Source organism: Penicillium riverlandense (assembly GCF_028828495.1).
Source record: "Penicillium riverlandense strain IBT 135883 chromosome Unknown utg000001l_segment0_segment0, whole genome shotgun sequence".
Classification (NCBI taxonomy): Eukaryota; Fungi; Ascomycota; class Eurotiomycetes; order Eurotiales; family Aspergillaceae; genus Penicillium; species Penicillium riverlandense.
The window spans coordinates 2,302,029-2,317,997 of NW_026643194.1; the positions used below are offsets into that span (position 1 = coordinate 2,302,029).

General features: G+C 53.2%; 8 protein-coding genes across 8 annotated transcripts; 3 read left to right on the forward strand and 5 right to left on the reverse strand.

Annotated features, from left to right (window-relative positions):
• Window positions 1-493: 493 nt before the first annotated feature.
• Window positions 494-1,507, forward strand: N7474_000942 (phosducin family protein; the record flags this gene model as incomplete). The annotated part of the gene is made up of 3 exons (XM_057192357.1): window positions 494-1,126; window positions 1,208-1,437; window positions 1,492-1,507. 3 exons carry the CDS (start codon window positions 494-496, stop codon window positions 1,505-1,507), a joined length of 879 nt encoding a protein of 292 aa, XP_057057310.1.
• Window positions 1,508-2,755: 1,248 nt separating this feature from the next.
• On the reverse strand, window positions 2,756-4,163 carry N7474_000943 (putative transcription initiation factor subunit (TAF30); the record flags this gene model as incomplete). The annotated part of the gene is made up of 6 exons (XM_057192358.1): window positions 2,756-2,844; window positions 2,907-3,027; window positions 3,089-3,226; window positions 3,288-3,430; window positions 3,490-3,641; window positions 3,979-4,163. The coding sequence occupies 6 exons, from the start codon at window positions 4,161-4,163 to the stop codon at window positions 2,756-2,758; spliced, it is 828 nt and encodes a 275-aa protein (XP_057057311.1).
• Window positions 4,164-4,913: 750 nt separating this feature from the next.
• On the reverse strand, window positions 4,914-5,925 carry N7474_000944 (Ran GTPase-binding protein YRB1; the record flags this gene model as incomplete). The annotated part of the gene is made up of 4 exons (XM_057192359.1): window positions 4,914-4,987; window positions 5,034-5,162; window positions 5,213-5,471; window positions 5,635-5,925. The coding sequence occupies 4 exons, from the start codon at window positions 5,923-5,925 to the stop codon at window positions 4,914-4,916; spliced, it is 753 nt and encodes a 250-aa protein (XP_057057312.1).
• A 388-nt stretch (window positions 5,926-6,313) lies between these two features.
• N7474_000945 (uncharacterized protein) lies at window positions 6,314-8,818 on the reverse strand (the record flags this gene model as incomplete). The annotated part of the gene is made up of 1 exon (XM_057192360.1): window positions 6,314-8,818. One exon carries the CDS (start codon window positions 8,816-8,818, stop codon window positions 6,314-6,316), a length of 2,505 nt encoding a protein of 834 aa, XP_057057313.1.
• Window positions 8,819-11,122: 2,304 nt separating this feature from the next.
• On the forward strand, window positions 11,123-11,629 carry N7474_000946 (uncharacterized protein; the record flags this gene model as incomplete). The annotated part of the gene is made up of 1 exon (XM_057192361.1): window positions 11,123-11,629. The coding sequence occupies one exon, from the start codon at window positions 11,123-11,125 to the stop codon at window positions 11,627-11,629; it is 507 nt and encodes a 168-aa protein (XP_057057314.1).
• Window positions 11,630-12,307: 678 nt separating this feature from the next.
• kat1 (putative 3-ketoacyl-CoA ketothiolase (Kat1)) lies at window positions 12,308-13,665 on the forward strand (the record flags this gene model as incomplete). The annotated part of the gene is made up of 3 exons (XM_057192362.1): window positions 12,308-12,375; window positions 12,427-13,184; window positions 13,238-13,665. 3 exons carry the CDS (start codon window positions 12,308-12,310, stop codon window positions 13,663-13,665), a joined length of 1,254 nt encoding a protein of 417 aa, XP_057057315.1.
• A 132-nt stretch (window positions 13,666-13,797) lies between these two features.
• On the reverse strand, window positions 13,798-14,838 carry N7474_000948 (putative zinc metalloproteinase; the record flags this gene model as incomplete). Its single annotated transcript, XM_057192363.1, has 1 exon — window positions 13,798-14,838. The coding sequence occupies one exon, from the start codon at window positions 14,836-14,838 to the stop codon at window positions 13,798-13,800; it is 1,041 nt and encodes a 346-aa protein (XP_057057316.1).
• A 143-nt stretch (window positions 14,839-14,981) lies between these two features.
• On the reverse strand, window positions 14,982-15,881 carry N7474_000949 (alpha/beta fold hydrolase; the record flags this gene model as incomplete). The annotated part of the gene is made up of 1 exon (XM_057192364.1): window positions 14,982-15,881. One exon carries the CDS (start codon window positions 15,879-15,881, stop codon window positions 14,982-14,984), a length of 900 nt encoding a protein of 299 aa, XP_057057317.1.
• Window positions 15,882-15,969: the final 88 nt, after the last annotated feature.

Consider the following 15,969-nt stretch of genomic DNA (forward strand, 5'->3'; position numbering starts at 1 on the left):
AATCCCCATCCCCAGCCCATCTGAAACTCGTCGCCCAGGCCGATGAAACGAGGCCGGTGCCCAGGCCCGACCGACTGCTTGCCCCTTTGATATCTCTTTGATGCACGGGCTAAGGAACGCTAGTCGTCAAAGGCAAAATGTAATAATACTGGCCCCCAGCAGGGAGCAAGCGAGATGAATGTGAAAGCTTCTTCGCGGCTTCTTCGGTGGAGCCCCAGAGGAAGGTGTGGTGATCGGCGGGCCTGAAACACGAACGGAAAAGGGGGAAACTGGTTCAACGCCCAGTTTCAAGACGATCTTCTTCCCAACACAGGCTCGACCGAACCAACTAAACCTTGCTCCTTCGACCACGCGAGCTCAGCCCCTGCCGAGTGCGCTAACCAACACGAGTCTCAGCCTTCCCATCTCTTTTTCCCCCCCCAGATCTTCCGCCTGCCAGCCTATATTACTGCTCCCTGACCCCCGCCCGCTCTCGCGTGCTTCTCCTTTCACCATGTCTGCTGCCCAAGACGAGTTCAACCAGCTAGTCGCCAACAACCGAGCCGCATCCAAATCCCACCCAGAGGACGCCCACGCCTCTTCCTCTGAGCCAGATCACTCGGACGACGAGCCCAGCACCTCTCGACGCCGGCTGCAGCGCAGCAGAGCCGCAGACTCAGACTCAGACGCGGACGAACGCCCTGACAACATGGTCTCCTCACGCAACTACCATGTCCCCACCACCGTCTTCGACGCCAACACGGGGCCCAAGGGCGTCATCGCCGACGCCCAGGCCTTTGAGAAGGCCCGCAAGAAGTCCTTCCGCCGCACCCTGCTCTCTGTCGCCGGTCTCGACAGCAACGGGCCCATCCTCGGCAGCGGCTCCCACAAGTCCACCCGTGACGAGCCCTCCGGCCGCCGCACCCCAGCCGACGGCTCGTCCGGTAGTGATGACGAGGAGGAGCGCTTCATGCGGAAGTGGCGCGCGTCCCGCATGCAGGAGCTGCAGAACCGCTCCATCCGCCGCTCGAGCCCGCGCGGCCGGGTCTTTGGCAATGTGGAAACCGTCGATGCTGTCGGGTACCTCGACGCCATTGAGAAGGTCACTAGTGATACGGTTGTCGTGGTCATGATATTCGATCCAAGGGTATGTACCTCCCGTCTTTCTTTCTTTTTCCCTTTCGTACCTTTCTTTCGATTCAACAATGCTAACCCATCACCCGTATAGAACGACGAGAGCAATATCATTGAAGAATGTCTCTCCAATATCGCGCGGCGCCAGCCTCTCGTTCGCTTCGTCAAGCTGCACCACGAGATCGCTGAGATGGACCACATCCAGGCGCCCGCCCTCCTGGCCTACCGCGGTGGCGACGTCTTCTCTACTATTGTGGATATCCTGCGCAACATCCCCAGGGGCCGCAGCCCGAGTGCTGATAGTCTGGAGGATCTGCTGAAGCTGTACGTCCCTTGTCCCTCTTTGATAAATCCTTATACTGACTTGACTGTTCTTAGCAACCGTGTGCTATGAATCTCATCCTGATATCCTCCCCCCTCCTTCTTCTCGGGTGTCCCACCTCTGCATGTTGATCAGTTCATTCACACTACAACATCGGCGTCCTGGCTTTCTCTCCTATCATCGGTCTCCTCTTCTCTACTCTCTTCATCTCATCATCTTTTCCCTTGAGTGTCGAACATGAATGAACCAGCAGGACCAAAAAAAGCCCTTTCTTTCTCCTGCTGGAAAACGGCGTTGGAATCTTCCTAATCGATAGAATCGCGTGGACTTTTTCGGAGGCTCGGCTGGTCTGATCTGCTTTCTGTTACTTTATCTTGCATTGCCCTTGCTCTTTCCTTACTTCTCTACTCAGCTCTGCTCCTCCAATTTCCTATGGCCTTTTTGTTGTCTTGTCTGTTTTTATGCGCTCTCCTCTCCCCAGCTAGGCTGGACTCTGGTACTGGGGAGTTGTTGCATATCGTCGGTCTTTGTCTTTCTATTTGGCTCCGGCCTTCATGTTCATGCTCGTGTTGATATTGTTTGTGATATCCCAGGTTGTACTTACTTAATACACGTATGGTTGAGTGACTTTTGCTTTTTCTTCTCCATCCTGTAAATGCTTGCGTGGAATAGTTACAGGCAGGCAATAGTATAGTAGTTCGGTAGCTGCTTAACTGGCCCTCCACTGACTATCTTATCGCGTTCATGCAGATACGCGGTCTCTATCTATTCGGTCCCGTTTCATCCCATTCATGCAGGCCACATACCAGTAAGAAAGAAGAAAGAGGCGGTTGATTGGTAGCAGGAAACGAGATAAGTGCAGATTTTCGGAGTTGGTATCAGGTTCGTAGATGGGGTTGGTTGTAGTGGTAGCCAAGAAAAGGAGAGGAGATACAGAGGCAAAAAGAAAAAGCCATACAAAGGAAAGAGAATAGGAGAGATATAAACTCAACTTTTCCTTTTCCTCTATGGCTTCTCACATATCTTCCCCTCTTCCCTTCCTCCTATGCAGCACTAAGCTCATCCTCTTGAGGCTTATACCCAGCAGAGACACAAAGGAAGATTCGAAAGAAGAAAAGAAATGAAGAGAGAGAATGAACAAGAAAAGAGCAAGCCATCCAATTCAATCCACTCCTCTCCTATCTTTTCATTTCATTTCCTTCCTACCCACAAACTCCGCAGAAGATAAAAAAAAAAAAGATGGCAAACGGCATGCAGTCCCGAGAAATGGCCAGACGAGCGAACAGAAACAGAAGGGGAAAAGAAGGAGTCTCCGAAGATCTAGAGTGCACCCCGTTCTGCCGTGAAGTCCCACAACATCTTGATCAGACTGTCGGGGAGGGTATACAGATCGACGTGGAACTCGCCAACTATGTTCCCAAAAAGCATTAGTGCTGGGTATGATAGGTACCAGACAGAGGGTGGAACTTACGCTCGACATCGTTCTTGGTGTACGAGTCTGCAGCCTTGTTGTCGTGCACCATCTGCACAACCTGCAGAAGATCATCCTCGTTGAGTTTTTGGAGCCCATCAGCCAGTTTGTCCATGTCAACCTAGCAGAAACAAGTCAGTATATAAGCACCGGTGCAACAAAAGAGAAAGATCCCTGCATACGTTCTTCTCGGTCCGCTTCTTCTTCTTTGCACTCTCGTCACCACCACCAGCCCGCTTCTTCAACCCGTTTTCATCACCGGGGACGGGGCCAGATTCGCGGAGAGCAGCCAGGAGGGCCGGCTTGGGGTTCTTGAAGACCTATAGTCCCACACATGTCAGCGACAGCATGAATTGTGGGAAGAATGTTGCCTCCACTCACGATAACGTGCTTGCTCTCGTACCGCTCGGTGGAAAAGTTCAGATCATGCTGGATAGGGTGCGTCTTGTCCGCCGTCAGGTCAATGGTCATGTCAAACTCACCCCATCCCTCTTCCTGGATGCGGAACGGGGGGCTCTTGACCACTAGATTCAATGCCATCAGCCTCGGGCTTTTACATATAGTAACCGAAAACAAGACGTACCCTGCGTAGCGCGATCCCCGAAACTCGGGTGCAAGCGGTATGTCACCCTTTCGAAGATGGTGGCGGGCACTGGTTCACCTCGCTCATTGAGGAGCCAGACCTCGATAGACCACGATCGCTGAGGGAAGCCTTCCACCTCCGACGGCTTGTCTCTGTATCAGACAAAACAAAATCAGCCTCACATTCTCATATTTTTTGGTCCTGTGTGCTGTTGGTTGTTCTCCAATTGTAGAGAATGGGAAGCCATGTGTGCGCGCGCGATCACGTCGTCATTGCGCGCATCCTGGTCTTCCCCGTGATCTGCCCGACTCGAAACAAAAGACAGAGGACACATCTCCGTGTTGGAATGAACGCATGGCGCATCACCGGCGGCGGAAAAATTGAAGGAAGGGAGCGAGCGAGGGAGGGGAAAACGGTGTCGAGCACATACATGATATGTTGCTCCGTAACCAAGCGGACTGTTCTCTTGACCTGCATCAGACAAAAGACATCGTTAGCTTCAGGTTCATCTCATCGGATGACGTTGGGGCAGCGACAGGCAAAGCGACGGCCTGGTTAGAGCTCGCGGCCTTGCGCGGGCGTGACCCGCGCGGTTGCATGAAGACTGCTGCCTCCATCGCTTTGCCGCGAGAGTAGGAAATAAAGGTGAAAACAGAGCGACTTACGTCCGGCATATTGAAGGATTGGTAGGGCTTTGGAGCCGACGGTCCGGCTCGGCTGGGCAAGCTTGCTTCGGCCTCAGATGGAGTGGCGCGTATGGCAGTGAGGCAGTCCGAGATGTTGGGACAGAGCGCGCAGGATGAGCGAATTGCAGAGGAAAAGCAAAGGGAATGTTGGTGGCTGGGCGGTATATAGAGGGGAGGGGAGAGAAGGAAGAGTTAGTTGGGTATAAGAGAAGGGCGACGAGGCAGGGCGGGAGTGGGGAGGAATTCCCGCAAACGAGGTTGACTTCACCACCACGGAGAGAGTATTTACTTATTTCTACGTCCGACAGAGTAATTGATATCGAGGATATTTTTGGTTGTTCCTTTTTTTTTTTTTTTTTTTTTTTTTACTACTACTAACAAGGAGAAGACCGGAATGCGTGCAGGGTGTATATTCGATGGGAAAATGTCTATCTACTGCCGACTTGCAAGTCCACTGACATTCGGGGAACTGCCCTCCATTTCGTAAATCGCGTGGCTCACGATGGCTGTGCAAGCAGCATCTTCGTCACTGCTGCCTCGCATGTCGCGTTGTCGGGGATGGGGATTGGATGGGGGATAGCGAAGGGGGTTTGGGGATAAAGGGGGAGGCGATTGGAATCGACATGAGGTGTAAAGGGGGTGGGAGCAAGATTCTGGACAGTCCACGCAGCAAAGGGCCTGCGACAAGGTCGTGATGATCGTGACTCCATTTGCTCGGGGGAGTGTGAGATGAGACGTTTACTCCTCGGCGTTGAAGAGCTTCTCGTTTTCCTGCTGGGCCTTCTCGAAGGCGTCCTTGAAAAGGTTGGCGTCTACAGTGCATTAGCAAAGCTCATGAACTCAGTGAAGACAACTTACTCTCGCTGTTGGCAAAGCGGATGGCCAGAGTCTGCGCCTCGGGCTCGCCCTCGCTGACATCGGCGGTCGCGTTCCAGACCCAGCTGCGGTCACTGCCGACGTTGGGGCTCAACTTCATGTCGGGGACGACTGGACAGCGTTAGAAACCGAATCCATGGCATTCTCCAAGGCAAACTCACTGTAGTGGTTGGCGCAGACCTTGAGGGTCTTGTCCCGGCGCATCACCAGGCGGGTCTTGTGGTTCTCCTTGTGCTTGAGCAACCGGACGTCACCGGTGCCGCGCTCCTTCCACTCCTTGCTCTCACGGTCGAACTTGAACAGCTTCGCGCGCATCTTGAAGGCCTGCTCCTCGAGCTCCTCGTTGGTCTTGGTCTCCACAGTCTCGGTCAGGCGGATGACGGGCTCGAAGTGGACTTCAGGGGATTCGGGAGCATCGTCCTCCTGTAGACAAGTTGATTAGCACATGTTTCTGTGAACCGCACAATTCGAAGTAAAAAAAAGATGCCCCGCCATATAAGATGCGGGTGGACTACAGTGGCCCACACCTCGCAGATACACGGCACACAACACTCTATTCCATCATGAATTGGCAAAAACTCACCTCCTCAGTGGCCTTCTGGGCCTTGGAAGAGCCAGAGGGCTCATCAGCACCCTCCTCAGACTCCTCCTTCTTCTCCTTCTTCGGGCCACCGCCGAACATGGAGAAGACGCTGTCAGAGGTCTTCGCAGCAGCGTCCTTGGCAGTATCAGCAGCCTGCTTGGCAGTGTCGACAGCAGCCTCAGTCGCAGACTTCTCACCCTCACCCGTGGCGGCGGTGGTCTCCTCGGGCTTCTGGGCCGCCTCAGGAGCAGCGGTGGTGGGGTCGGGCTTGGTCTCCGCGACGTCAGACATGGTGAGAGGGGATGCGGGGGGGATTGGAGAGAAAAAGAGTGGTGTAGAGCAGACAAGAGGGATTGAAGAGAACAGCAAGTGAGCCCAACGAAAAGATTTGTTTGTCGTAAGGAGGTCGATGAGGGGGGCAAAATTCACCGGTTGGGTTTGGGTGTGGCCGCGGGCAAAATCCGCCACCGCCTAGTTCCACTAAGTTACGGGATCTACAACACCACAACAACAACAACAAACAAAAGAGTGATTATTGATTGATGGATTGATTCAATTGAGTATTATTCATGTCGCCATTTGCAGTGAAGCAGGGAAAAAGAAAGAAATAAGACACCCCCCATCAGCCAAAAACTAATATCAATAAGCAAGAAAACAGAGCGAGAAAAAGCGAACTCATTCACCCTCCCCGTCCCACAAAGTAACGAGCCCTCGTCTGCGCTCGATCTAGCGCAGCACATTTACTGACATTGCGGACACGATCCATCACGGCACGGAGGTCGACTTTGGCCGCTGATTCTCCCAGACGATTCCACACATCGCTGGCTAGCACCTTGGCCTCGCGGTTCACTCGGACAGACCGACGCTGCAGTTCGGAAGAGACGCTGCGGAACCGCTGGACGGCAGTCTGGGAGAAGACCTCGGAGAGCTGTTTGGATCGTGACAGGACAGTGTCCCGGACATGCATGCCCTCGCGGCGGAGCCGTTCTGCGTCTTGGCGGAGGAAATGCGACCTCTTGACCACGTCCCCGACGAGCACCTGTAGATCAGTAGAAAACCGGCCATACACCTCCGTCAGGCCAGTTTGTGCCATGTGCCAGTCCTGTACGAGGTGCGAAGAGACGTCCTGCGCCGCCCGCCTCCAGCTTTCGATCTTCAGCCAGGGAGTCCCAAAGTCGACGGCTGTGGTTTGGTTCAGCAGCGACTTGGACTTGGCCACAATGGTCACGTTGACCACGCTGTAGGCATCCTCGCGAGCCAGCTTCAGCGAGTACACACCGTCAAAGATCTGCGATAGTTCATATGGAAGCACCTGGTTGTGCCGGTGGACGCTAACGTTGAAGCGTGGTTGCTTCTTGGAGGATGTAAAGCTGTGTGGAGGTTTGATGACTACATGACAGTCTCCGACGACCTGTATTTCAAAAGCATTGGTTCTCGCCGGTGAATTTGAGACCGGGATCGTGAGTCCCGTAGCTTCATTTGATGAATGGATGCGCAAACTCGGAACATCGCCTGGTGGCCGTACCGCGAGCGAGGTCTGCTTCAGCTGGTCCAAAGTCACGACAGCCGTGGGAGTGTTGTAGTTTGTCGCGAGGGAGAATGAATTGGTTGCAGTCGATCCAGCCACCCACTGGGCGAGGAAGAGCACCATCGTCTTTACAGCTGCATATCCGATTGACAGCGCAATGGCCGAGATCAGGGTGAGAGTGACGAGACGCAACATGGGGGCTAGTTCGCGAGCCCGCGTGGTGTAGGAATGGGGGATCCAATTACCTGGGTACTTTTCGAGATCAAAGATTGAGTAATGATCAAGAGTCTTCGGGGTATCGGATGTGGCTTTGTGTGTCTTCTTTGGATACAGACTCACAAGCGAAGCGAGATTTCGGTTCAGCTGACCGGGAGTGATGCTCTCAAACGTCTTCAAGTCAATGGGGTATCGTCTAAGAACTACTGTCTTTCCCGCTCGAGGAAGCCGGGATTCCAGGCACATGTGAAGGCTGTTGTGATTCAGAGCGATGATTTCGCTGGGAAACTTCCAGAGAGGCTCCTCTTCTGAGATCACCATCGCGGGGATTCCATGCCGCTCGAGGAAGCTGTGGGCCAGGCGCCGGGTTTTCACGGCGGCCATATCATCACTGGAAGACACGAACAAGATTGCCACATCGGGCAGAGTCCATTCCGTCGTGGATGAGACAGAGTATTCCGATCCGGTCCAGGAGGAGGTGCAAGGCGGACGATTCTTGAACCTCAGGTTCACTGTGCTGGGTTGATTCTCCTGAAGACCGGCAGTAGCTTCCAGACACTCATCGACCACAAGTTGGACATGGATCGGGAGGAGCTCTGCAAAGTTGGGCACGGCTCCGGCCCCGAACGATGTCGGCACAACATGGTACCGGGAGGACTCGGCCGAGCTTGTATCTGAAGTGGGACATGAACTGGATACCAGGACGTCACCGATTTTGTCAAGAATGATGTTTCGGAAGCCTGAGTGTCCAATGTACAGTACCCGGAAAGGTTTATCTAGGTCGAGGCTCTGCTTGATCATAGTCTGCTGGACAGTGGCCATCAGGATTGCATCGGTTGGGTTGTACGGAAGTCGGCTCTTCAATTCTGAGGCTGCTGCTCCCTCAAAGACGCGAATAGTATGCTTGAGCTCCACTCGTTCTTGTATCTCAGGCCATTTCTCGGGCTCCACGAACTCAATAGAGTCCAGGGAGTGGGGAAGAGCAGGCTTCGTGGTCAAGTTGCTATCGTCGATAGGACTTCCCCCTTGGGCGTAGAGTGTAGGAAGCTCTTGAGAGCCAGAGATGGAGCTCTGGATATCGTCCCCGGCGTCATTCAAGTCGGCCCCACCATAGTCTTGAGGATCGGCATCACTGCTACTGTACCGGCCGTCGAGGCTTGCAACGTCGTCGGGGCTGGTCTGATCGATCAGAGACCCCACATCTGTCTGCTCGGAACGACTGCCGTCCTCTGAGTGTAGATCGGACACGCTCAGAGTGGCCCAGCTCTCGCTCAGAGTCTTGAGCGGATGGTCGGGCAGTCGATCTGACGTCATGCTGCTTGGTCGTGAACGTGATAACCACTCCTCGACGGGGGCTGAGAGCGGCGGAAGGGTTGGATACTGGAGGTGGGAGGCGGCGCTGGTCGGACGCCTGCGGGATGACTCTGAAGTGTCAGTCATGTTGTCTGGCAGAAGCAGTCATAGAGGTAGGTGGAGAAGCGGTAGCGAAAACAAAAGGCAGCGAAAGAGCGAGACGAGACGGTCGGAAGGGAGGGTTAGATGAGGCGTAGATGGAAGTAGGCAGGCAGGAAGTCAAGGAGTTAAGGAAGGAGGAAGATACAATCAGAGTCTCATGTGCCCAAATAGAGTGAGTGACCTGGTTGAGGCAGGTGGGCTGGTGGGTCTTGCGGGGGGGTCCCGTTGGTCAAGTCGTGAACAGTAAACAGTGATACTATGTAGTAGGGTTCTTTGTTGTATTTGGTGGATGGTGGAATGAGAATAGGAAGAGAGACAAAGAGAGCAGGAGGGGAAGAACAGGTGATGATGATAAGAGTGGATGACCCGGTGCCCAGTCATGGCGGGGGAAGTACTGAGTACCGGACGAGATGATGGGAAGGTTATAGTGTCACAAGTACCGAGTACCTGCGGAAGTATATCTATGTTGTAGATAGTCGCCCCGCTAAGGGATCTACTGTGTTTGTGCAGTCGACCTTACTCTCACGAAACTATAGCAGATATTATTATTCTCCAAGGGTAAACAGGTGAGTTGGGTATCCCAAGTCACTGTTGCCTGGTTCAAGTGTGCCCGAACTACTACGCCTGAAAGCTTGGCTCAGATGTTTCGGACCGCCCAGCGATACTAAATAATCGCTACGGGTGCAGGATCACTGCTTTGAAAGAGTGTACTGAGCGGCGAACAGTTCGGTACCCCGGCGTATGAGAACACCGCTGATGGACGACATGAGGCGAGACTAAGCGTTTGGCGATGGGATCAAAAATTCGCTGAGGAGGAAAGAAGCAGTCGGAGTCCTTTCAGGCAAGGGGATCGATGGGCTAAAAGTAGCAGCCTTATCAACCTCTTTTTTGGCCCCAGTTCACACCAGACAGGTGGGAATGGTAGTCGCAGTATTTGTTTTTGGTTGATTGTTTGCCTAGCTTAAAGGGCTGCGCTGCTCTACCCTGGCCCCTTGTGCTGTATCGCGAGGTGATCCATAAGGTCTACCATGTACTACTGAGTGCGGTTCTATGAATATTCTACATGCCTCTATCAACCATCTTGTTATTCCGACCACTATCCATGAATAATTAACTATCCAATTATGACCATCACATATACCGATTACCACGTTGACTGTCTTCACTTACTAGTCGATGTTCGACTCGAGAGCGCCTGCGTTTAATAACATTAACGTTAATTAGCCCAGGGCAAGCTTCCAGGATAGAAATAATATACGTGTCGAACTTTCCAGGATTACTTCCAGCTACAACCGACGGACCCTTCATACATTGATACTTTGCATTTCTATTCTGACGGACAGGGACGACATGCAGGCTACCTGCACTCAGCCGTGACCTTGTCGTTTGGGTTTGAGATAGTGTGTGAGTGAGTAAAAAGTGGAAGCCAGATTCGAATCCGAGTGTAGGATCCAAAAGTTTCGCCTCCGTGTCCAAGGGAAAGGCAGCTTTAGTCAATTTCATTATTGTTCACAGGTCGGCCTACTAACTAATCCCTGATCTACGGTGCGCATTGCCGGTCCGTATAGTATCTATCCTCCTAGCTTACCTCTACGGTTCCTTAGCTAAGGTATTAGATTCGAGTCACTGAGCCAAGCGAAAGGTCTCAGAATATTGTTACTATTCTCTCTACCGTAGACCCTGAATTCCTGCGTGGTCCCATCACATCCACTACTTAGAACCAACAACTTCCTTCGGCCCCATAGCTTGATCAAAATCCTGGCCTTATGCCCAAGGGAGCACTAATTTTATACGGTCTCTCATTTCTTGGTTTTGGCGAGTACTAGTGCTTTCTGACAAGCATTCATGAACAACTATAACGCGAGTATATATCCCCATTGATATTGAATAATATAGATCATAATGACGATATACCATCCAACCTCTGTTCGGTGAAATAATTAAGTTAGTCCGTGCATTTATTCCTCTTTCAAAAGGATTAGTTAGTGTGGGTCGGGGTTGTTGGTAATGGGGGCCAGGGACCGCATCGTGCTAAAGGGGGCGAAATGGCGTGCCTCTAGGATTGTTAGTGATCTCAACCGCTTGAAATTCTCAAGTAATTGGTTGAAGCCTAAAATAGTAAAAGTCTCAAGTTAAAAAGGGTCCAGGAGGGAAGCTATAAGTCCTTGAACCCTTCCCTCAAAAGGACCACTCTTCATCTCAGCTACTCTTGACACATTTCTATACCTCCACTCGACCCGCCTTCTTTTCTGCATATAAATACTACTGTGTAGTATATTCCTTCACGCCATGTATCTCCCCAGTACCCTCGTCATCACCTCTCTGCTCGCCAGCATTATCAACGGCAGCCCTATCTTCCCGCTGGCCCGGGAACCCGACGCACAGCCCACAAAGACGCTCACGTTCACGGAACCCGAGAACAATGGGTATTGTTTTGTCAAACTGGATAATGTCCTCGGATGCTCAGGGGAAACCGTCTATCCTATTGGCATGTTCGTCGATGACCGCTGCACCAAATGTAATGCCTCCATGCTTCAACTATATTCCATCATTCCGACTAACCAACCTACCATAGTCACTTCAGTTCCTGATAACGGAGCCTCAAGCGTCATCCCTGTCTGTGACAGGAAACTCACCGTGACATGGACCAAAGACGAATGGGATAACCAGCAGGTCACACTTAAGTACCCCAAAGCGGACATCGTGGCAGAGCGAATGCAGATCATTGGTGTCAACTCTTATGCTAGAGGAGTCGCCAATGTGGTCGGAGTCACCGGGGATCTTCCGAAATGGTGATTTCAGTGCATCACAATAAACACTGCTGGTCGGGGGGTTTTTTTTTCCTTTTTTTTCTTAAGGTTTAACAGGTCTCGCGCTGGGACCGCGGTAGTCAGGCGTTACCGGTATATGCTTAGAGAGCGTGGTTTTGTAACTAAATGCTTGTATGATATCCCCTTTGTAATCAGAATTAGAATGGAAGAAATCCATCTCGAGTCCAATCTGTGCTGTATTGTTATTATTGTTGTTGTATTCTTTTTGCGACAGCCACTCATCGGAGCCGACAGCTCATAGTATCGCCGAAGCCGATAAGATGTGACAAAGTACTGGATACTTGTATCTAGGTGCCAAGTCGCAGCTTAGCGCAGGTACCAGGTACTTCCCCGGATAACGAGCCAGCCCTTGGGCCTCGGCAGTCTCGGGGGCAAAGCGGAGAACGCCAACTACTTCAATGGCTTTGTCTTCTTCCTCTTCCATCTTCGCTTCTTGCCTCTTGTTTCTCCCATCCCTCTATACAGTCGGTAAGTGATACCAGCAGCATTCCTTACAGCCATTATTATTATTCCCTGGCAAGCCCGCATCGCAACACTCTGAATCTCCACGCAATCACTCCCAACCCAACCCTGTGGCGTTTGGCCGAGGTACAAAATGCATACTAACAGTCCCCCAATTAGTCTCTCCAATTCCCAATACATCATGGCCGCAGATCGTCTGAGCTCCCTCCTGAGCCATCTCAAGCCCGGCTCCAGCGGCATCAACGCCATGTAGGTACCTCGGACCCAACGATATGGTCAAATCTAACAAAAGTCGTACAGCACCCAAAAGAACCCGGATGACGTGGTGATCACCCTCGCCCTGCGGACGCCTCTGACCAAGGCCCGCAAAGGCGGCTTCAAGGACACAGAGCTGGACTACATGGTGTACGCCCTGCTGAAGGAAACGTTGTCCAAGTCGAAGATCGACCCTGCGCTGATCGAGGACGTGTGCCTGGGCAATGTCAACGACGCCAAAGCCGCCTACATGGTCCGCGCTGCCGCACTGGCAGCCGGCATCCCACACACCTCGGGTGCCTCGTCCGTCAACCGCTTCTGCTCGTCCGGCCTGAAGGCCGTGCAGGACATCGCGAACCAGATCTCGCTGGGCTCCATCGACATCGGCGTTGCACTCGGCGCAGAGCTGATGTCTGCCTCAGGTGATCGACTGGACCGCCCGTTCAACGAGGAGGTGCTGCGCAACCCGGAGTCGGCCGACTGCATGCAGCCCATGGGCCAGACCTCGGAGAACGTCGGTGCCGACTTTGGCATCTCGCGCGAGATGCAGGACCGCTACGCAGCGGAGTCGTTCCGTCGTGCGGAGGCTGCCCAGAAGGCGGGCTGGTTCGATGATGAGATCGTTCCGATCACGACCAAGGTCAAGGACCCGAAGACCGGCGAAGTGACGCAGGTTACTCTCACTCGCGATGACGGCGTTCGCTACGGCACGACCGCTGAGTCTCTGGGCAAGATCCGGCCTGCATTCCCGCAGTTCGGTGACCGGACGACTGGTGGCAATGCCAGCCAGGTGACCGACGGCGGTATGTTTTCCCTCTTTCTTTACAATAGTAATTTATACTGACATCTAAAACAGCCGCCTCCGTCCTCCTCATGCGCCGCTCCAAGGCCATCGAGCTCAACCAGCCCATCCTGGCCAAGTTCTGCGGCGCCACCGTGGCTGGCGTCCCACCGCGCGTGATGGGCATCGGCCCAACGGCCGCCATCCCCAAGCTGCTGAGCAAGTTCAACCTGAGCAAGGACGACATTGAAATCTACGAGATCAACGAGGCCTTTGCCTCCATGGCCGTCTACTGCGTCAGCAACCTCGGCCTCGACCATGCCAAGGTCAACCCGCGCGGCGGCGCCATTGCTCTCGGCCATCCGCTGGGAGCTACCGGTGCGCGCCAGATTTCTACCATCCTCAGCGAGGCACGCCGTACGAAGAAGAAGATCCTTGTTACGAGTATGTGTATTGGAACTGGCCAGGGTATGGCTGGTCTGTTCGTTAACGAGCAGGTGTAAATACTGCTTTACTGAGCACTTCATGAGAATGTCATTATTGTTCATGGGAATAACTATCATCAACTGTATAAATAGTAGTCGTAGTCGTAAGGTGTACAGACAGTGAATATCGTAAATGCGCAATGTACTATATCATGGAACTCCATGCTCCTGATCCCCCTGCTCCGTCTGCTTCCTCCCCTTCCGCATCCTCTCCTCGGCTGCGCGCGCCAGAATCTCCCTGCGACTCTCACTGCTGCTCTCAGCCAGCCCGACCCTCCTCCCAGCATCATCTTCCCTCAATCCACCCAGCACAAACTCACCCCCCGTCCATCCTTTCTCATCCACATGCTCCAGCCCACCCTGTACACTGTCCCAATCAGCCGGATTATAAAATTCATCCTCCGTAAGCCGATGCTCAGCCGTCGCCCGCTCCACCTCGCGTTCAATCTGCGCCGTCAGATCCCAGAAATCACGATCATGTTCCCCAAACACACAGTGCGCCAGCTCATGACACAGTGTTTTGCGGATCGTGCGGTAATCCCGGTATCCGTCGTAGGCATCTGTGCGCAGGCGTAGCTCGATCACCTCGCCTTTATTCCTGTTTAGCCCGAGGGTGCGCGACTCCATAGTTGTGTGTTCGACGGGGTTCATTTCTGTGAGTAGCGGCACGCTGAATTTGTGCTTTGCCATTGCGGCGCGGATGCCGCGGTCATCGCGCAGGCGGGTGAGGAATTGGAGGGAGCGTTCGGGTTGCGGGAGGTACGAGAGTGGGAGGAGGCGGTGGAATGTGTAGTTATTGCTTGAGCTGGCGAGCGTGTGCACACCAGACCGAGATGATGAGGCAGGCTTGGGGTTTCGTCGGGCTGCGGCTAGCGCTGAGGCGCGAGCTTCGTCGCGACGCCGTGTGCTGGCGGATTGCTCGTGCAGGTCGGCGATGGCCTTGGCGGGAGTGCCGAGGAGAGTGATTTTGAGCTTGGGCGAGCTGAGGGGGATGAGCGCGTCGAGGCGGGTGGGCGGGAACGGGGCCTTTTGCATCCCCGGCTTGGGTGCGATCAGTAGTTTCTGGTTTGCGACTGGGATGTTGAGGGTGGTCTCGATCAGAGAGGTGAGGTCGTGAAGAGTTGCTGAGGCGGCAAGCTGAAGGGTGTGAGGGTTGCCATGGTGGTGGACGGTCAGCTCGAGAGAGTCCATGTTATTACGTGGTTGGATGTAGAAAGAACGAAGAAAAACTAGAGAAGCTGATATACGTACGTAGTTACACTCCGGAGGCGAAATTCGATGTGCTTCCACTCGGTTTGTAAGCACCGAAACAGGCAATTTGTATACTTCGGAGTTTACACCGTCACCTCCGTCAACCATATGGCAAGTTCCGTAGCCAGCCGCTCCGGTTGATCAAACATGATCAAATGCCCTGCTTCCTTGACCAACACGACTTCCTTTGCCCCGATCTTCTGGGCTAATCTCTCTGCGCGATCAACGGGGATCCATTTGTCCTCCATTCCCCAGATAATCTTCACTGGAACCGTGCTACCAATATCTCCATATCGTCCCTCTATTTCCTCCGCATGTATCTGGTCAGCTTGTACCATCTGTCGGGTAAACGCCTCTTGGCCCTGACGCCCACCGGCAACCCACGGTTGTACGAGCCGGTCTTCAACAAGACTCGGGAGAGGCTTAAATGCCGCGCCCCGGATATATGCGTGAACCATGCCTCGGAAAACTCCGTCCGGGATCGATTTGAAGATAGACTGGTTCTGCGACACAAGACGGAAGAAAGGACTTCCGAAAGGGCATAGAGCGACAACGTCAATCAGGCAGAGGCTGGCGTATTGACAGCCAAACAAGATATTCGCGCGGAGTGTGATAAGCCCGCCATTATCATGTGCAATGACGTGTGGAAGTCGGTCAGTCGTGAAATTCCATGACTTGTAAAGGGCGGTAAATGCCTCGGCTTGGCCGGCGAGGGATGCGTCCAGTTCGGTGGCACCATATTTGGGAGCTATTGGCGTACCCCCGAGTGATTCACCGAAGCCAGGATTATCAAAGAGGTAAATCTTGTAACGCGCGGCAAGTGACTTTGCAAAAGGTATCCAGACATATGAAGACCATGGTGTTCCGTGGACGAAAATAAGCGGCGGGTTGCTATCATCGCCGAGACATGTCCAGCGGATTGAATATTCATACGCATCACTCCGGTAAGTGAACTCGCTCAAGGCTACCGAATTGAGGGCCATATTTTCTTCTGTTCTCTCTCGAGCTGTGAATTTCGCTAGCCGAGACGATGGGATTGTATTATTATGGAAGTGGGACAATAGAAATAGA